At 43.1% G+C, this 21,755-nt stretch overlaps 1 protein-coding gene across 1 annotated transcript in view; it reads left to right on the forward strand.

The window, feature by feature from the left end:
* Positions 1-19,953, forward strand: part of Cdh20 (cadherin 20) — a 92,631-nt gene extending 72,678 nt beyond the window's left edge. Inside the window, exons 10-12 of the mRNA XM_052201004.1 lie at positions 2,135-2,252; positions 7,661-7,912; positions 18,457-19,953. Coding sequence (XP_052056964.1) covers positions 2,135-2,252; positions 7,661-7,912; positions 18,457-18,962 — 876 coding nt within the window. The 3' untranslated portion in view covers positions 18,963-19,953. The remainder of the gene's footprint in view (positions 1-2,134; positions 2,253-7,660; positions 7,913-18,456) is intronic.
* Positions 19,954-21,755: the final 1,802 nt, after the last annotated feature.

Here is a 21,755-nt window from a genome sequence, read left to right on the forward strand (position 1 = left end):
TTATGCCATGGCAAAAGAAGCTAAATTTAGTCATGAACTTGGAGGATGCTAAGTAGCACGGTGAAGAAAGCTCCCTCTTTCCTCAAATCACAGCACTTTCTGTCTTGAAGGTGTTGGGACAGGAATTACACTATGTCAAGAGCATAACATCTAACCACCACTCCTGCTTTTGGAGCCAAGTATGTCCTCCACTTCCAAGGACATTGCTAATGGTCCTTGCGAAAGTCTTTGAAATGGACTCTCTGGAATTAGGCGACAGTGTCATAAGTCTATCCCATTGGTCAGCTTCAGCCAGCCATAAGGCTAAGCCTAGTCTAACGTCATCTCTGAGTGTATGTATGCTGTCCCCTTCCTCACAGTGGATGAAGGGCACACAACAGTGAAATGCATGCCTAATGACTACATAGGAAAGACTGCAGAGCGCTAAGCAAGATATCAGACAAGAGGGGCTAAGGACTCTCAGAAGAAGAAGGCCAATAAAGCTGGCCAGGGTGCTCCCACGATGAACCCCACCACACTGTCTATGTACCCTTTAAAGTCCCATATCTACGGTATTCTCAGTTTTATGATCTGTCTTAACATTTTCCCACTCTATTATCTATTCAAAACATTCCCTAAGAAACATTTCATCTCTTTACATTTGGCAATCAAAACTACAGGATTTGTCTCTCCGTGGAACTAGAGCAGATGGTGCCTCAGTTGTGAGCAGCACTGACGTGGGTCTGAATCATGTGTGGCTCTCTCCATTGCTCCCTGGCCCTTCATCTTGTTACTACTCCATTCCATGCCCCTTCAAATTCAATATTCAGCTCTCTCGGGAGGCTTACCCTGAGATGGAGATCTGAAATATGATGTTTTTGAGACCTATTAAAAGGAAAGGCAGGAGGACTAAGCAAAATAAAGTCTAGCTGCAGTAAAGATACATTAACATCCTCACAAAGTTCTAGAATAAGAGCTATCCCAAGTTTAAGGGGGAGTATGAGGCCTTTATTCTACCCCAGCATCTGCTTAGCACTGGCGGCAGGTTGCCCTGAAAGGATGTGGTAACTATGGATAAGGTGGCTGATGCAATAAGGGTGATCCCTGAAGAGACAGGCAGGCAAAGAGCAGAGGAAAGGGTCCTTTGAGCATCTGCACAGAATACAGAACTCCCTTGCTCCTCTGATCTTCAGCATGCTATAAAAATCTTAAAAGCCCACCTGGGTCCTCAAGCCTATTTGATATAGTCATTACTGTCCTGGAAGAAAAATAGCATTTCCAGCAGAAATGACAGCTTTACAGGACCAGGCCCAAGTTGACTAGGATCATCTGTAGTACAGCATGTTAGTGCACACCAATAGGAAAGAGCTAATGAAACCTCTTTCCATGCTCCATCCAACCACAGCCTACCAACTGATGCTCCAACCATCTAGTCCATGCTGCTTTCGTTAATGCTTTTTCAGGAGGTTCCATAGCCTTCATGAAAGGAATTCCTTTGAAGAATATTGTGGGAAAGACAGAACTTGGCCAAAGGGATCAAGGGGAAGCACTCCTACTCTCTATCACTAAGCTCTGTTTTTGTTTTGTGTTTTTTCCTAGCTAAGCTACACCCTCATACCTCTGACTACAGTCTGCTTCCCACCCTGACAGGCTTATGCACTACACCTTTCCTAACTTCCTTCCTTCTAACTAAGCATGAATGTTCTGAGGCCCATGCACCTTGATCCACACTCCATAGCTCAACACTGCCCTGGTTATTTGCTTTCTAGTGGTAGTTATTCTTAAGAAGGGGATTCTCCCCGATATCAACATAGCTGCCAAACATTCGATGGTGGTATACAGATTATGCAGTACCTTGTGACATTCCAATGGTTCTTTCACTGTCTTCTGTTTATAATACTTTACCTGACCAAGCTGTGGGGATATGCGGCTGAAGCATTTAGACATTGTTTATCATTTACCTATCAACATATTCAAGATCAAGAATATACTTAGTTAATTCTAAGCCGTGTAATGGCATGGAGGGTTTTCAGGTTACTTTTAGGACATCTAATGGGCAAATGACTTACTATTGCACTCCAGGTTTAGGGTTTCACTAGACTTTGTTTTTCCTTTGGCTCCAACTCACCCTGAATTCATTCATGTCCCTCCTCAGCTGATCCAGACAGTGAGTGCCGTGGATCAAGATGACCCTCACAACGGTCAACATTTCTACTACAGTTTGGCTCCTGAGGCTGCTAACAACCCGAACTTCACTGTCAGGGACAACCAAGGTAACCAGGCGACATGGCTCTCTGTGTTTTTCTACTGCTCAAGATTGACATTTTGAGTTACTACACCACATAAACAGTGTCACATATTCAGGCTTTTTAATAACAGGGAGGACATTAGTGCTAATCTGTAGTCTACCAGGTTTTGCTACATAACATCTAAGACAAAGAGTGCCCTCTGCTGTCTCTACAGCTTTCATTCCTCAGTTAACTGACAAACATTTCCTGATGAAAGATACTATTAAATTTACCACTGCTTTAGTCCAAATCAGAGCAACTATGTTTACGTGTTCTATAAAGACAGAGATGGCCAAAGTAAAAAAAAATGTCCTAAAAAAAGAAAACAAACCTTAAGCAACGTTTCAAATCAAAGATTTAAAAACCAATAAAAACAGGAAGAGAGGAGTAAAAAAGCTCCCACAGCAAAAGATGTACGGCTATGGGAAAGGGTAACAGCAGCAATAGCAGTAGCAGTAGCAGCAGCAGCAGCAGGAGCACCAGTAGTAGTAGTAGTAGTAGCAGCAGCAGCAGCAGCAGCAGCAGCAGCAGCAGGAGCACCAGTAGCAGTAACAGCAGCAGCAGCAGCAGCAACAACAACAACAATAACAACAACAATTATAACAGCAATAGCAGCAGTAGCAGCAGTAGCAGCAGCAGTAGCAGCAATAGCAGCAGCAGCAGCAGCAGTAGCAGCAGCAGTAGCAGCAATAGCAGCAGCAGCAGCAGCAGCAGCAGTAGCAGGAGCAGTAGCAGCAGCAGCAGCAGTAGCAGCAGCAGATCCCCTTAAACTGGAGTGAGTACTGAGAGCAGAACTTAGGTTTTCTGCAAGAGCTCTTAACCCCTGAACCATCATCCATCTTTCTAGGCCCCACAGGTCTCTTCTTTGATCACTCTCTACATTATAAACTGAGGCAGGACCGCTCACTTGAACCCAGAGCTTGATTCAGCTAAGCTAGCTAGGCAGCTTGCTCCAGGGATCCTGATGGCACCTCCTGAGCACTGAGGTTAAGAGTGGCTCACCATGCCTCGCATCCGTGCAGGTGCTGAAGATCAAATTCTGATCTTCACCCTAAGCAGGCCCCTAAGTACTCGTTTGCACAGCAGCTGTCTCCCCTTCCTACCCCTCTCTAGGAAAGTATTTTGAGTCAAAGTTTTGAATGATTGATTCACTTACCCATTTCATAGGAAAATCCTCCTATAAACAGTAGTTTCTCCCTCCTCAGGGCTGGCAGAATCTCCAGGGTAAGGAGTGACAGGCACTTTTTTTTTCTTCAAATGACAGGGCTTTTTTCTTCAAACTTTCAGCTAGGTGTCACTCTTTCATACTCGCAGAACTACCACCAAAAGCAACACACAGCAAAAGGCTGCACGGTTCTTCAAGGTGACTGCCAGCACCTGCTCACAGAAGCAGTATCATATAAAGGTGGGCAAATACAGAACTGTAAGAAAAGGAGGTGACTCCTCTCCGGAAAGGTTTCCCAAAGCCTTCAACATCTTCAATAGGAAGTGTGAACTCATCTCCATAAGACAGTTTCTCACACTGGTGGTGTCTTTTCCTAGGACCCACTTCTAATACAGTGTGCTTCCAATGCCTGCCTTCTACAGTACAGTAAAGCCTTTTAGTAAGGGCTGGGGAGGACTGTGGATCAAGCCCAGGGCCTTGCACATGCTGGGCAAGCCCTCTACTACCAAGCAACATTCCCATTCCACCCCTTTCTCTCCTCTGTCTTTTTATTTGTCATTGGCTTTTAGAGAGCAAATCTCACGATGTAAACTCACTGGACAGGAACTTACAGTACAGATCCTTGGTGGCCTCAGCAGTCCTGCTGCTTCTGCCTCCCAAGCGCTGGGATTATAAAGGCACACCATGTTCCAGCCCGCCTGGCTTTTCTTTTTCAGTCTTAAAACATGAAATGGATTAGATGTAGAAAATAAAGTTTCAAGGCCATTTTCTTATCTTTTCTTTATTTGGCAAATACACCACGCACACACACACACACACACCAGAGCTGTCACCTTAGGAAAAAAAATTCTCTTTCTAAAAAAGTTGCTAAAGCTCTAATTATCACTTTTAATGAAAACACTCCAAATGGCTAACATTGCCATGTAATATAAAATTATGGGTGGCATTTTATCTGGGTTTTTCTGGTGTTTTGTTGTTGTTATTGTTGTTTTTGCTGCTGCTACTGCTGCTGTTTTAGCTCTATGTCAATTTTTCTTAAAATCCTCATGCTGTAGGCTAACTTAAAGCAAAACAATAAAAATACAAGTTTGGTTTAGAGAAATTGATTTAAGAAATAAAATTATAAAGGATAATTAACAGCAGCTAGCTGTTAAGTCGGGAAGGCAGAGCCTGGGCTGTGTGGTACGTAGGTGAATAAATCCTCATACTCGTAGCTGCTTGCTATCATTTTGCACAGAGAAGAAAATTGAAAGCAAACCCATGTCAAAGCAGGAAATAATTATAACTATCTGAACAAGAAACTTAGGGTTTCCACTGCAGTGATAAAACTCCATAACCAAAAAATGACTTGGTGAGCAAAGGCGCTGTTTCATCGACAACTCTCAGGTCACTCCATCACTGAAGGAAATCAGATGGGAACTCAAGGCACAATCCTAAAGACAGGACCTGCTACCCTGGCCATAGCGGACACTGCTTACTAGCTCGCTCCCCACGGGTTGATGAGCAATGCTTTCTTGCACCACCCAGAACCCACAGCCCACAGTGTGGTGACCCCCATCACATCAATTATCAACCAAGAAAACTGCACCGCAGGCCAATGTGGTGAGAGCATTTTCTCAATTAAAGTTCCCTCTTCCAGCATGAGTCTAGCTTGGGTAAAGCAGACATAAAACCAGTTGACACAAGACTAATGCTAGGAAACTAAATACACAGTTGCATAGCACCATGAAAGGAGTCCACGCTTTAGAGTCTGAGAAACCAGAGTTCAAATGTCAGCGTCGCTACTGGTTAGGGACTATAAAGAAATTGTAATTGACCTAGGCTTTAACTGTCTCACCGTAAAGGTGTGGAACCGTTCCGTCCACAACAAATTATAATGAGGATTAAATAAGACACAACATGTACAGATCACAAAAACCGGTACTTTAGTTCAAACAAACAAACAAAAACCCTACCTGGTTAGATAAAAAAAAAAAAAAAAAAAAAAAAAAGCCTCCAGTCAGGTAAGCCTAACTTAAGGGAGACTGTATTAGAATTGTTTGAGTCACACCTGGGTTGTCCGCCTCACTCAGCTCTGCCCCAGGCTGTGTGGCTCTTGTATTCCTTCAATCATGGTTTCAGAACAAGAGAACAGGGAGAAGCAGACTCTAGCTCTTACCTGCTTATTCCTCATCAATTAAGGTAAATTATTTTGCCATGCCTAACTTAAGAAGAGTAGGAAAGTATAGTCCTTTATTCAGGAAGGGAAGGAGACCCAGAAATATTGGCGATCACTAGCCAGGTCTGCTTTCAGCCTTTAGTAATTTTGTGAAATTCTAGATCATGTGAAACATGCCCAGAAGCTCTTCTGTTAAGGGTAGTGACTTCTTGTTGGCTTGGATGTTTTAGTTTATTTGCGTTTTTCTAGAAGGACCTCACTCTGTAGCCCTGGCTGGCCTAGAACTCGGTAGTTGTCCTGGCCTCAGCCCCCTGTCCCAGCTTCAGGATTACAGGCACGTGCCACCACATCCAGCTTGGATTTTGCTTTTGAGTTACTCCTTATGTATCCCACCACATCTCTCAAATTGTTTGTCTGCCGAAATGATCGCAGTGTTGAAAAATAATCTGCTTTATGACTCAAAGCCATTCCAGGTAACTTAGAAAGATAAATTTAAAAATCCTTAATTCTAAAACTGTACAGCATTTGACGACTATCAGCACTACACCCACCCACACGATGAGCTTGGAGGAGCACACACCAGCTAAAGAAGGATTCTGCTCTGCTACACAGAAGTGTTCAGTCAGCTACAGTGTGAAGTCCAAATGGCTACAGGGGCCGATTGTCCAATGTTCTCAGTGCACAGAAATGAGAAGTGTTTAAGGCAGTGGCTAGGCTGGGGATATGGCTTAGTCAGTACGTGTACACTGCACAAGCCCGAGGCTGAGCCCAGACACCTACCACACCCTTGGAAAAGCCAGGGGTGGCGGTGCATGTCTCTGTGCTTGGCTCTGAGCTTAGGGAAACAGGTGGATCCCCGAGGCTCACTGGCCAATCTGGACAAACGGGAGGTCAGATGTCCAGGTCCAGTGAATGACACTGTCTCAGAATAATATGAAGAGTAGAGCAAGGCAAACACCCTACCTCGACCTCTGGTCTCCATACTTGTGAACATACATGTACACACAAACTTATACACACACATAAATACCTTGCATATAAAAGGATTTGCCTACAATGCCCTGAGTTGATCATTATATAATGAAAAAATATACTGAAGCATGACGCTATGCCTCATAATGGTATATGATTAACTCTTAAATAAAATTCTCACTTTTTAAATAAAAAGAAAATAATAATTTTTAACCAAGGTTGAAAAGATGACTCAGCAGAGTACTTGCCGCTCTAAGAGGGGAAAGGTTCAATTCCAAGTACGCAGGTGACAGTTGGCAATCATTTGTAACTCCAGTTCCTGGAGGCATGGGGCGCTGGGGTGCCCTAGGTTTGGGGGGGGGGGTCTTACATTTTAATGCTCTTTCCTGGCCTCTGCAGGTACCAGGTACACAAGTGGAATACTAGCAGGCATGTAGGCAAAGCACCATGTGCATAAAATAAAATGTAAAAATGGAAAGAATAGAATTCACCAGATTCATATTAACCGCCTAAACTCGGCCCACAGGCCAGGAGAAGTTACAGGCTGTGTCATATAAGCCAGGGTTCACAGAAGCGTCTGAAAATGAGCAGGTTCTTCAGGAACTTGCTGAAGCCAGGTGAGAGTTATTAAAGAAAATATCAAAAGACATAAATTCCAACCGAAATAGCAAAAATAAACCGTCTTGACCAGCCATCCACGTGGGTTCCTTGGCTTTCCTCCGCTGGAGGCAGAAAACAACCCAGGCCTTGGCAGGCTGCTGAGCCACAGATCCCAGTGACTGTTCATTCCTGTCACGTTTTCCCAGGGAACATTTGTTAGATCTGAAGGCTCTCAGTTCGCCCTGGGCGCTTCATGTCACAAAGGGTAAGACAGCCTCTCAGAAAAGAGCTGCTCTCCTAGGCCTCAGGGTTTTGCCTGAAAGCAAATGAAACTCTTGATTTTCAAACCTAAGCGCTGAGCCAAACCAATAGACATGGTTGTATCAGTGCACACAGTGTAACTCCTCTCCCTCTACCCTGCCCCTGCCTCCCTGCTTCCGTCAATCCAAGAATTTCTCTTTTTCTCTCCTTTTATTCCTAAATGCCTTTCTCCTTCAGATAATACTGCTCGGATTCTGACCAGGAGGTCCGGCTTCCGGCAGCAGGAGCAGAGTGTCTTCCACCTGCCCATCCTCGTAGCAGACGGTGGCCACCCAGTCCTCAGCAGCACGGGCACACTTACCATACAAGTGTGCAGCTGCAGTGACGATGGACATGCTGTGTCCTGCAGCCCAGAGGCCTATATGCTCCCAGTCAGTCTGAGTCGGGGTGCCCTCATTGCTATCCTGGCCTGCATCTTTGTCCTATTAGGTAAGTCGGTGGCCCCCTTGGGGCCTGGGGGTTGGGTTGTCCACATGCTTTGAGACATGAGCAGTTAACCGCCTATCTCAGCTACTCAGAACTGGTCTTCTTCTCCCAAGCTTACTTCAAAAGGTGGTAGAGTGATGCTTGGGGAAAAGTACAGACGATGAAGACAACCTCTTCCCTCAAGGCCTCTTGGGCAAGATTAAAGCACATAGGTTTATCAAGTATCGATGGCACATCTCCACCCCATGTTAGGCACTGTGATTAGAAGACAGGCACACTTTGGCCTTCACAGTTTATTTCAGATGATACAAGTTCACACTGACGTGATAGAACCGAAATTACATGGAAGAGGCTATGATAATGACTTCTCCGAGTCCATTTCAAGTAAGTAACAGCTAAATCACAGAGGTTCAGCAACAGGCCAATAGCCAAGTGTCAGAGGCAGAGCCGGCCGGGACCAGCGTGCAGGCAGGCCACACACTGCTCACACTTCCTCAGTGGCGCTCTTCTGGGCCCTCATGCCCATGCGCCACAGACAGCTAAGTGTCACTGAAAGGAAAGAGATACCTGATGTGTAGTATCCTGACAAGAAAGAGACCGAGGAGAGGCACCGCAGCAGGGAATCCTGGGAATAAGCTGTCTGTGGCACAGAAGTCCTCTCAGGCACTGTGAACACCTAACAGACAGCAGTAAAGCAACAGAACCTCTTTGCATCTGTTGAGGAGCACAGGGGTGAGAGCAGGCTGTGGGTGCGTCTTCTCTCTTCCTTCGGCCTCCAACGCTCTGGTGCCCACAGGCTGCAGTGCGGTGGCCTCAAACTAGACCCTCAAAAGCCAACACCTAAGCCATCTCTGGAATCCCAGACACCATCTACACATGTGTCTAACCTCCACTCTGCTGCTGAGTTAAAGCTTCACACATTCATCTTCCTTACAGAAAGCAAATGAAGAAGACAGCGCTATCATTCAATATAAGTGAAACCCCACAGCTTCTGTGTTGATACGCTGCAGTTCCAGCATTAGCGGGATAAGGCAGGAGGACTACCTTGAGACCATCCTGACCATCAGAACAAGTTCTAGACCAGTCTAGAAGCCCTTGGCTATATAATGAGACCACGTCTCAATAATTAAATAAATAAATAAATAATGAAAGAGAAAATTAAATTTCAGTAACTTTCTACAGGGAAAAATATAAAGCACTTGGAATTTACACACCCTTGATCTCTAGTTAACCTAAACACCGAGTGACTGAGCGCCACACGAGATAAAGAAATTCATTGTTGAAAATATCAGCATAGCGCTGATATTTTCTGCATAGGCCTTTGGAATAGACTTCTCAAAATACATGTTAAAATATAATGTAAGCTTTCATTGTATTTTGGGTGTTCTGTCTTACATTACAATTAAGGAATATAAATAGCCTTCCATACTCCTTTACCTGTACCAAGTAAAATCCACCTGCAATTCCTAAAGTGTCCATAAGGTGGCACTGGGAGACCTTGAGTGCAGAACAAGAAAAGCTGTTTTTTCCCTGTTAAGTAATCTGCTCTGCTTGGGGGAGAAATGTCCAGGTTGGTGCACAAAGGGCCAGCATTACAGAAAGACTGATTTAAAGAGACTGGCTCAGAGTACTATGCAAGAGATAACTTAGTTTGTAAACCAAGACCCAGTGTTTTTAAACCTCACAGAGTAAGAAGTCTCTAGAAGCTAAGGTAAATGTGTCATAAAATCCCAGGGGTTTCACACTTGCCTACACACTTCCAAGAGAACAATCCAGATTACATGGTCACACAACTCTAACATTTATGCTCAGGTTGACTTGTATACAGACACACACACAAACACACATACACACACACAAACACACATACACAAAGGAGGATAATTAAGCATGTTCATTTGGGCAGTGTTTACTGGTGTGGGGGGAGGTTCGTGTACCCAGTTCCTAGAAAACCTTGTGGGCCTGGACCCTTGTGGGCCTGGACCCTTGTGGGCCTGGACCCTTGTGGGCCTGGACCCAGTACCGACGGCATGCTCAGAACCAGCCTTCCCAGCGCTGGGGCTTTCCTCTCAGAACCTGCGCATTCTTCACCTGAGCCTAAAATCCCAAAACCTGATTTTAAAGCACAATGTAATGCTCATTATTTATAGCATCTTATGTGAAAACAATATTTTTTTCAAGAGATGACTAGTTTTACACATTGCCTAATCCTACACAGCCATCAGTGTTCTCTCCAGGACACACCCAGGGACTTTGATGGTGTGTGTGTGTGTGTGTGTGTGTGTGTGTCTGTGTCTGTGTCTGTGTGTGTAGGGGGTATTTCATTAAAAATAGATATTTTGCATATAATATATTTTGACTATGTTTTTCCTCCGATCCATTCCTCCCCAACTCTCCTCCCATCCAGATCCACTTTTTCTGTCTCACAGTAGAAAATAAGCTTCAGGAGATAATAATGAAATATAATAAGATAAAAAACAAAAACGTTGAAATGCAATAAAACAAACAAGAGGAACAGAACCCAAGAAGAGGCAGGAGAAAAACAGATATATGCACAAAAGACAGGCTTATTCCCACATAGAATATCCATAAAAACACAAAATGGAAGCCATAATTTAAACTCAAATGATTGGTAGTGTAATGTCAGACAAATAGCTAGATAGACAGACAGATGGACAGAGAGACAAATTAGGAAATAAAATTAAAAAGAAAATTTTTGAAAAAGGAAAAAGCCTTGGCATGACCTTGTACGACAAAGAGCCTTCATGGACACTGTTAAGTTCCATTTCTGTTGGCCATCTATGCTGAGTATGTGACCTAAACATGAGAATAGATTGTTTCCCCACTGAGACTCCATTGCAGAAAACAAAATTACCATTTGTAATTGGTTGACAGTTGCAGATTGCTTCTGGGCTGGAGATGGAGGCGCGTGACCATGTCCCCTTTCAGCTTTAGGACTCTAACTGGTGGGATCCCACGCAGGCCCTGTGCGCAAGAGCTGCCTCCATCTCTGAGAGTACATTTGGGCTTCCGGAGTGCTGACTTAGAGGGGATTGTTTTCTCGATGTCCTCCATCCCCTGTGGCTCTTATGGAGTCTGCCTACTCTTCCTCCCGAGTTCCTCCAGCCCTGCGGAGAGAAATTTGATAGATCCCATTCCAAGGTCTCCCACTCTGGATATCTCCTGACTGCGGGTCTCTACACATCGCCTGGCTGTGGGTCTCTGCACATCGCCTGACTGCGGGTCTCTGCGTGGGTTCACGTCTGCTGCAGGAAGCAGCTCCTAATGATGGCTGGACAAGGCAGTGATCTATGGGCAGAGCAGAGTGTCCTTAGGATATATTTTATTGCTGAGGTCTTTTAGTAGAACAGTAGCATTTGGTTTTACCCTAGGTCACTGGGCGGTCTATCTAGTATCAGGGTCTTAGTCACTGAAGCCATGGTAGGTTTGGGCTCCATCTCATGGACTGGGTCTTGGGTTAAATAAGATATTGGAGGATTATTTCCACAATATCTAGCAGGAAGGACATAAATTGTAGTGAAGAGTTGATGTTTACTTTTCTCTTTGGGAGTTCGCAGAGCACCTTCTATACAAATGACATTTTTGCACTTAAGGGTGAAGGCTCTGTGTAAGCACCAAGATCTGTGAAGAATTATGTTGGAATTTAGATGGCATGTACACTGAATCTATAGATTGCTTTTGGTCAGATGGCCATTTTTACAATATTAATTCTATCCATGAGCATAGGAGATCTTTCCATCTTCGGCTGTCTGCTTCAGTTTCTTTCTTCAGTGACTTAATATATTTATCATACAAGTCTTTCACTTGTTTGGAAACAAGTCTCACTTGTCTGGATAACTAGAGTTATCCAGAAGATATTTTATGTTATTTAAGCCTACTGTAAAGGGTGTAGTTTCTCCAATTTCTCTCTCAGTCCATTTGTCATGTATGTATAAAAAAGCTACTAATTTTTGTGAGTCAACTTTATATCCAGCTACATTGCTGAAAGTGCTTCTCAGCTGTAGGAGTTTCGTGGTGGAATTCTTAGGGATGTATATCTGTGTGTGTGTGTGTGTGTGTGTGTGTGTGTGTGTGTGTGTATGTATGTATACATATATATGTATAATCATATCATTTGCAAAGATACTGTGACTTCTTCCATTCTAACTTTGCATACTCCTAATCCTTTCAGTTGTCTTATTTCTCAAGGCTATATTGAGTAGGTATGTAGAAACAGGACAATTTTGTCTTGTCGCAGATTTTAGTGGAACTGCTCTGAGTTTCTTTCCATTTATTTTTATGTGGGCTATGAGATAGCTGTAAAGCACCTTTATTATAGAGCATGTCTCTTGTCACTTCCAGATTTTCTATCATGAAGGGATGCTGATTTTTGTCAGAGACCTTTTCTACATCTAATGAGATGATCATATAGTCTTCTACTTTCAGTTCTGTTTATATGGTGGATAACACTGATTTACATTTACCATCCCTGAAAGTCAACTCAATCATGGTGGATGATCTTTTTAATATGTGTTTGGATTCAGGTTGCAAGTATTTTACTGAGAATTTTTGCATCTATGTTTATAAGGGAAATTGATCTGTAATTCTTTGTTTGGTCTTTACGTGGTTTGAGGTTGGAGTAGCTTCTCCTTGCAAAACTAATTAGATAATGTTTCTTCTGTGTCCATTTTGTGCAATAATTTGAGGAGTATTGACCTTAGCTCCTTTCTGAAAGTCTTGTAGAATTCTACACTAAAACCATCTGGCTTCAGGCTTTTTTTTAGTTTGGAGGATTTTAGATACTATCTCTATTTCATTAACAGTTATAGATCTGTTTAGACTGCTTATCAGATCTTAGTTTAACTTTGGTAAGTGGTATATATCAAGAAAATTATGTTTCTTTTAAATTTTCCAATTGTTGAAGTACAGATTTTCAAGATCCATCACTGTAGTTCTCTGGTTTTTTTCAGTGTCTGTTTTATGTCTCTCGTTTCATCTCTAACTTTATTAATTTAGGCCTTTTCTGTGCCCTTTAGTTTAGATAAGGATTTGTCAATCTTATTTTCTCAAAAAAAAAAAAAGCCCTCATTTTCTCTGTTTCATTGATTCTATGTAGGTTTTTTTCCCTTTTTTATTGATTTCAGCTCTATGTTTTATTATTTCTTGCCCTCTACTTCTTTTGGGTGCAATTTTATCTTTTTGCTCTAGAGCTTTCATGTGTGTTATTAAATCACTAGTATACAATGTCTCCAGTTTTTTGTTTGTTTATGTAAGCACATAGTGCTCTGAACTTGCTTATTATAACTGCTTCAATGTGTCCCTTAAGTTTGAGGATATTGTGTATTCATTTCAATCAGTTTTAGAATGTTTTTAATTGATTTCTTGATTTGAGTCTTAACCCATTTTTTTTCAGCAGTGAGTTGTTCAGTTCCCATGAGCTTGTGAGCTTTCTATCGTTTCTATTGTCGTTGATGTCCACCCTTCATCCATGGTGGTCAGGTAGGATGCAGGACATTATTTTATTATATACATTATATTTTCAGATTTGCTTTGTGTCAGAGTATGAAGAAATTTCCTTGAACTGCTGAGAAGAAGCTATATTCTTTTGTGTTTGGGTGAAATTTTCTGTAAAGATGTTAGGCCAGTTTGTCTTGTGACATCTGTTAGCTCCAGCATGTCCCTGTTCAGTTTTTCTCTGGATGACCGGTCTACAGGTGAGAGTGGAGTATTACAATCTCCCACTATCCATCTGTGAGGGATAACATGGGATTTCAGCTGGAGTTGAGTTTCTTTGTATGAATTTGGATGCCCTTATGTTTGGGGCATAGATGTTAAAAATCACAGTGTCCCCTTGGTGGATTTCTCCTTTGACAAATATATAGTGTCCCTCTCTACCTCTTCTGATTAGTTTTGGTTTGGACCCTATTTTGTCATATCTGAGATGGTCACAGCTTGTATCTTAAAGTCTGTTTGCCCATATTATCTTTTAACATCCATGTATCCTGATGTAATATCAATCTTTGATGTTAAGGTATATTTTCTTAGCTGAGGAAAAAAAAAGGATCCTGTTTTCAAATCTCCGGTGTTAGTCTGCATCTGCTTACTTGGGAACTGAGGCCACTGATGTTGAAAGACATTGATGAGCAATAGTTTGTTGGTTCCTGTCATTTTGGTGGTGGTGGTGGTGGTGGTGGTGTGTGTGTGTGTGTGTGTGTGTGTGTTTCCCTCTTTTACTTGCTGGCCTGGGATAATTTATTCCTTGTGTTAACCTTGTGTTGAAGTTTTCCTTTTAGTACATTCTGTGGGACTAGATTTGTAGATAGACATGGTTTAAAGGTGGTTTCATCATGGGATGTTATTTTCTCCATCTGTTGTGATGGAAATTTTTCTGGATATAGTACTCTGGGCTGGCTCTGTTATCTCTTTAGTGTTTAGATGATCTGTCTAGGTCCTTCTGGCTTATATAATCTCATTGAGAAGTTGAGTCTTATTCTAATAAGTCTACCTTTCCCCTTTCAGCTTTTAATAGTTCTTTGTTCTGAACATTTACTATTTTGATTATTATATGCTCAGAGGAATTTACTTTCTTTTTTAAACTTTTTAAAAACGGTTTTATTTCTTATTTTATGTATGTGAGTACAGTGTTGCTGTCTCAGACACACCAGAAGAGGGCATCAGATCCCATTACAGATGGTTGTGATCCACCATGTGGGTGCTGGGAATTGAACTCAGGACCTCTGGAAAAGCAGTTTGTGCTCTTAACTGCTGAGCCAACTCTCCAGCCCAAGGAATTTATTTTCTGATCCAATTTATTTGGTGTTCTGTGTTCTTCTTATACCGTAATAAGCATCTCTTTCTCTGGGTTAGGGAAATTCTCTTGTGTGATTTTGTTTTTTATGATTTTATGATTTTGTTTTTCTGTACTCATGTCCTCATTCTTCTCCTTCCTCTATTTCTATTATTCTTAGACTTGCTCTGTTCATATTGTTACAGCTTTTCTGGATGTTTTGTGCCAGCCTATTTTTTTTAATTTAATATTTTCTTTGACTGAGGTATCCATTTCTTCCATCTTGTTTTCGGTGCCCGGGAGTCTCTCTTCCACCACTTGTATTCTTCTATTAGTGAGCCCGCCTCAGAGACTCTGCTCCAACTTCTACATTTTTCATTTCCAGATTTCTCACAGTGTGGATTTACTTTCTGGATTCTACTTCCACTTTCAGATCGGGAACATTTTTATTTACTTCCTTTCATTGTTTTCATTTTTACAGGTTTCTTTATGGGATTTATTCATTTTTCTCTCTGAGGATCATATTCATAAAGGCTATTATTTTAAGGCCCTTTTTGTGCTTTAGCCTCTCTCTCTCTCTCTCTCTCTCTCTCTCTCTCTCTCTCTCTCTCTCTCTCTCTCTCTCTCTCTCTCTCTTTCTCCCCTGCCCTCCCTCTTTTGGGACCTACAGTAGTGAGTTAGTGGAAGCACTTTGTTCTGTCTGTGACTGTGTTTTTGCACTGGGGTCTAGGCATCTAGGTTTGGGATGACGTTATTTCCACATGCTGATATCTGGTCTTGTCTTTATTGAGTGTTTCTTTCCTTGGTTTCCATTGCCCTCCCTCTGTTTCTTAGGGAATTGTGTTGGTTGTGTGTTGCCTAATAGGAAATTCTTATGGAATCCTGACGTGTTTGACCAGTGACGATTCCAGGTAAAATATGTTTCTAAGGTATTAGGAGCTGACACTTAGAAATGGGGCTGGGCTGGGAGGGTGAGGCCCAGGTGGTTCTTAGAGAGGAGGACAGGTAGCAGGGTGTTCCACCAGGATTTGTCTAGTCCCTGGATCGGAGCAGTGAGTGAGTGAGGAAAGGCTACATAGAGTAGTCTGCTATAGAGCTGGAGATGAGCCTAGGAGATTGGATCTGGAGGAGAAGAGAGAGACTGAAGATCTGAAGCCTGTGGGCCTCCTAGCTGGCCTGCCTGCTTCCCCGGCAGGCGTACCCAGCATTCCCGTGGAATGCGCACTGCTGGAGTGGAAGATAGGATGAAGCAAGAAGGGGTGGAGGGAACTTGGTCGGCAAGCTGTGTGATCCACCGGAAGTGGGGAAAGGGAAGGGAGGGAGACCACAGCTGGTGATCTGCTGCAGAGCTGGGGGTGTTAGAGAAGAGGAGGGAGAGGTGAGAATCTGCAGTTAGACTACCTGCTTCCCTGTCTGGAGTGGCCTGTGGAGTAGGAACAGAGCGTGGAGGGGGGTGGGGGTTTCGCCGGTGGTCTTCGGGAGCTGGGAAGGAGACTGGGGATTGGATGTGGAGCGAAGGCAGGAGAGGTGAGGATCCACTTAAGCTTTGTCTTCTCCGACTGGAGTTATTTTTGTTTTTGAAGATGGTGTCTTGCTATGTTGCGCAAACTGGCCTCAAATCCTCAAACTCCTATACTCTCTGATCCTCTAAGCTCAGACAACCAAGTAACTGAAACTAGACACACACACCATGCCCAGTCACTTTAAAACTTTTCCCATTTTCTTCCTGACATCTTCTAAAATGTCATTGCTATCACTTTAAGATCAAATGACCGGTCAACTTTCTTCTTAGTAGTTCCAGCAGAATTTAGTATCCTTGTCTCTATACATTATCAGCAACAGTCATAACCCAAAGAAAGCCTTCATCATAGCCTGGTTTGTATTAGCATTAATCTCATTAATACTGCTAGTCCACAGGACAACTTCATGTTAGAATTGTTATAATCAATGCTGGTTCATCATTGTTTAACATAGAACATTTAAAAATACATGCTTAGTGTTCAATGTATCTCACACACATGAATATACACTTAGAAACCTATGTTCCTATGCTGCTTTAGATATAAATCATGATCCAACCTTTCATACCAGATTTCAACCTCCCCCTCAACTCCTTAGAATCTTATTAGTCTCTTCTGAATCCCCACAATTCTTGTCCAAGTCTCATATTTTTACACATAGAGAAAACATTCAAGAGGATATCATTACTTTTGTGCATATATTTTATTACCAAGTAAGTATATTCACAAAATATTAGGTATTAAAATCACTAGCTATAATTTGTGTACTTCAAGAACTTTAAATCTGTAGTTCTGAGTTCTCTTAGCCAGTCCATAATCTCTTCCTGCACAGATGACAATCCTCTTCCTCCTCCTCCTCTTCCTCTTCCTCTTCCTTCTTCTCTTTTTTCTCTTCCTCCTCCCCCTCCTCCTCCTTCCCCCCGCCCCATCACCACCATCACCACCACAACTGCCCTTGAATAAACTGGGCTTTATTTTGCGCTGCTGTCAGGCTGTCCCTGTTCACCAGCTGTAACAAAGCACACCAGGAAAAAAAATCAATAGCAGTTCTATAGCTGAAGCCCCAACACGCTTCCTGGAAAAATGTTTTAAGTTACAAAGATAAACAGTTCAATGGGATTATCTCTATATCTCCTCTAAACCCCAGTGAACACACCTAAGGGGGGAAAAACACATTTGTTGGGATAAAATTTTATCCAAACCTTCAAGGGCACGGCTAACAATGTGGCACGCCTTTGGTAACACACTGAACTATATAAAATATCACTGCTCATTCCTTCCCTCGCATGAAAACTGCTGGCTTCAGAAAATTACAAATACCTCAATTATTAAAGGTCTTTAATTAAATAATTAATAATTAAAGGAATCCGGGGTTAGTGGACCTAAAGCCGTTCATTTATGTTTTTAAAATTATTTCCATTCATTTTTGGAGAATTCATGAAGCGTATCTTAAAGTCTTCCTAGATCTACCCACATCTCCAACTTTGTGTCCTTTGAAATAAATAAATAAATAAATAAATAAATAAATAAATAAATAAATGCTGGGATTTGGGCACCCTGTTACTCCCGAGTATGGTGCTATCCAATGGAAGAGGTTGCCCTACCAAGAGCCAAACCGTTAAAGAGAACTCCAGAAACTATGAACTGTCCATAGCTCCTCGATTGGGTTTGGAATCTGATAAGCTCCTTCCCACAATGCTCTTAGTTTTTGAAGAAGGCATGAAAGACAAATGTCTTTAGCTCATACTTAGTATAAATGTCTGCATTTATTATTTGGGGATGTATGGTTGTACTTATAGTAGAATCCTATTAAGACACTAAAGCAAAAAGGCAGAATTTCACCTAATGAGATTTCTAGATTACAGTAAATGTATATGAAACTCATTACTCTATAAAAGTGTATGAACGATCGATCCATAGCATATCTTCTACAGCAGGCTTCTGTGCTTTGTGTTATCTTACAGACTTTCATAATGGTTCATTGTGTGTCTACGCACAATTTTAAAGCAGCAAGCTTCTATGAAACTACGCAGTTTCTTAGGAGTCTAAGAAATATAAAACCTCCTTCACCCCAAGAGCTCTTAAATGCTCACAGTGAGGATCAGGCAGACCTGAACTAAACTCATTAACGTTTGAAATACCAAAGCTGTCCCGGGTGCCACTCTGAACCCTTCTTTGCCCCCTTGCTTAATTAACCATTTCTAGAGGCTGACCCATCTCGTCCTCTGTGTTCCCGTCAGTGTTGGTACTGCTCATCCTGTCCCTGAGGCGCCACCGCAAGCAGCCGTACATCCTCGACGACGATGAGAACATCCACGAGAACATCGTGCGCTACGACGACGAGGGAGGCGGCGAAGAGGACACAGAGGCCTTCGACATCGCAGCCCTGTGGAACCCGCGCGAGGCACAGGCAGGCGGCGCCCCCAAGACGCGGCAGGACATGCTCCCCGAGATCGAGAGCCTCTCCCGCTACGTGCCCCAGACCTGCGCGGTCAGCAGCACGGTCCACAGCTACGTGCTGGCCAAGCTCTACGAGGCCGACACGGACCTGTGGGCCCCGCCCTTCGACTCCCTGCAGACCTACATGTTTGAGGGGGACGGCTCCGTGGCCGGATCGCTCAGCTCCCTGCAGTCGGCCACCTCAGACTCAGAGCAGAGCTTCGATTTCCTCACGGACTGGGGACCCCGCTTCCGGAAACTGGCAGAACTCTATGGGGCATCGGAGGGCACCGCGCCCTTGTGGTGAAAGAAGCCCGGAGGCAGGGGTGCACCCAAATCCAGACGTTCTCAAAGGCTGCCTCTCGTGCAGGAGGCGCGGCCACCACAAGAGCAATATTGTGTTGGACAGAGAGGACGGTTGTGGAGCCAGCAGAGAGCTCTCTGGATCAGCTTTACTTGATTAGACTAAATTGAATAATCGGAAGGAAACCCAGGAGAAGAGAGAAGAATCTCCAATTACCTTTTTAATTTCTTTTTTGACACTGTATTCACAGGTTGAAAGTATTAAAGCTTGGCTCTTTTTTGTTTGTTTCTTTGTTTTTCCTATTCACCAAGGCCTTCATCACTTTTCCACCAAGAAAAGGCAGGTGCCGGTGTTACTACAGAGATAGTAGGTGAGGGCGTGGAGGCAGGGAACGAGTTTTACTCCAGAATCTATTTTATCTTTATTCACCATTTCAGATTGTTTTTCTGCATCATCAGATCTGCAGAAATCAACACACACACACACACACACACACACGTCAATAAAAAATTATTCCTCAGTGAAATCATCTTTCTTGTTCTAAGATGGGTGGTACATTATTTAACGCTTTTGAGACAAGGTTTAGACTCTCAGCCTTGCATGGGGCATGGTTGGGGAGGGTGGGAGAAGGAAGAGACATTAACTTGTGCTCACACTTAAGAGCTGACCCGAGAGTTGGCATCCTAGCTGATCCAGCACCAATACGTTCGCTGCGTACCATTGCGTGCGCTGTTCTCCTGGCAGCTTTTTATGCCTTCGCAAAAGCCAGAAGGAAACCAGGAAAGCTGCCTCTTTTGCGCTGTAGACGTCTCTTTCGTGTGCCAAATGTGGAGATCAGATGCAACAAACGAAAGCCAAATAAGAAGTATCTGACAAAAGCATGGGTTAGAAGGCTTTCCTAATCTGTGTAAAGTCAATCCAAGGGATGTTTACATACTGTAGATAACCTACTTGAACAGAATCAGTATTATAGAGAAGAAATGGATGTAAGAGTATTACCTGTAAAAGTTTTGTATATTTGTTAATAATTTTGTTAATAAATATGATGTACTACATCTCAGCACCTTAGGACTTCTTTTAATAAAAGCCAAATAGAAGGAAAGGTGTACTTTGAGTTTGCTTCGCTGTTGGCAGAGAGCTTCACGACCCTGGTTTAGCCCTGGGTGCTGGGACTGGGACTGATTCACCGTTGCAGTGCCAGTGTGTTCCATTTCCGTAACTGACCAGCTTAAAGACAAGGATCGAGGTTGATTTTTTTATGATAATGTCATTCTTGTATCTCTGAAAAAAAGGCAAACAACTATTTAATATTGATGACACAATCATAAATTTCGCTTGTATTTTTAGTTTTGTGATATGGAATACAACAGCAAAGAGGTAGGATAGCATTGTTTTCCATTTTGTGTCATTGCCAAGTCAAACACAAATCATCCCATTCACTGCAGAAAAGCTCACAGTTGAGCGGAAATAAAGTAAGTAATTAAAATAAGTAGTAATTAAAATAAGTAGTAATTAAGATAAGTAGTATATAGTATATGACTAACTGTATCCTTTTTGTATATTAGGTATTTAAGAAGTGCTTAGCTGACACAGTTGGGAGAGATCTCCTTCATTGACATATTACTGTCAAAGTATATGGATTATGATTATAATAATCTGGGTTATGATCTGGATTACAGTAGTGCTGTCAGATTTTTACCATGGGTCAGAATCACATGGAAGACTCATTAAACTGTCCCACCACAGAATTTCTGATTCAGGAGATGTGGAACAATTTGCCTTTGTATCAAGTTACCAGCTAATGCTAATACAGCTGGTGCAAGGACAACATTTTAAGAATTATGTGATATACTGCTCTCTCATGCGCTCTCTCCTCTCTTCATCTTCCTCCTCCTCTTCTTCTTCCTCCTCTTCCCTCCTCTTCCTCCTCTTCCCTCCTCTTCCTCCTCCTCCTCCTCCTCCTCCTCCTCCTCCTCCTCCCTTGCTCCCTCTCACTCTTCCTCCTTGCCCCCCACTTCTCTCTCTGGAAGACTCATATTACCATCCCAATTGAGGCCCGCCCTGTCATCATAGAGGTGCTGGTACTCTTCTCTAACAACAAAAACTATTTTTCAGGATGTACAAGTATGGTGGGCAAAGATTTAGGAAAGCAACTGAGAGTCTCCCAGCCAGCGGGATGTGATTGTGTGCATGTTGCATGTCACAGCCAGCGGGGTGTGATTGTGGCACATTGCATGTCACAGCCAGCAGGATGTGACTGTGTGCACATTGCATGTCACAGTCAGCAGGATGTGATTGTGTGCACCTTGCATGTCACAGCCAGCAGGATGTGATTGTGTGCACATTGCATGTCACAGCCAGCGGGATGTGATTGTGTGCACCTTGCATGTCACAGTCAGTGGGGTGATTGTGTGCATGTTGCATGTCACAGACAGCAGGATGTGACTGTGTGCACATTGCATGTCACAGCCAGCAGGGTGTGATTCTGTGCACATTGCATGTCACAGCCAGCGGGATGTGATTGTGTGCACCTTGCATGTCACAGCCAGCGGGATGTGATTGTGTGCACCTTGCATGTCACAGCCAGCGGGATGTGATTGTGTGCACGTTGCATGTCACAGCCAGCAGGATGTGATTATGTGCACCTTGCATGTCACAGCCAGCGGGATGTGATTGTATGCACCTTGCATGTCACAGCCAGCGGGATGTGATTGTGTGCACCTTGCATGTCACAGCCAGCGGGATGTGATTGTGTGCACCTTGCATGTCACAGCCAGCGGGATGTGATTGTGTGCA

The sequence above is a fragment of the Apodemus sylvaticus genome, chromosome 12 (genome assembly GCF_947179515.1).
Source record: "Apodemus sylvaticus chromosome 12, mApoSyl1.1, whole genome shotgun sequence".
In the NCBI taxonomy this organism is placed as follows: Eukaryota; Metazoa; Chordata; class Mammalia; order Rodentia; family Muridae; genus Apodemus; species Apodemus sylvaticus.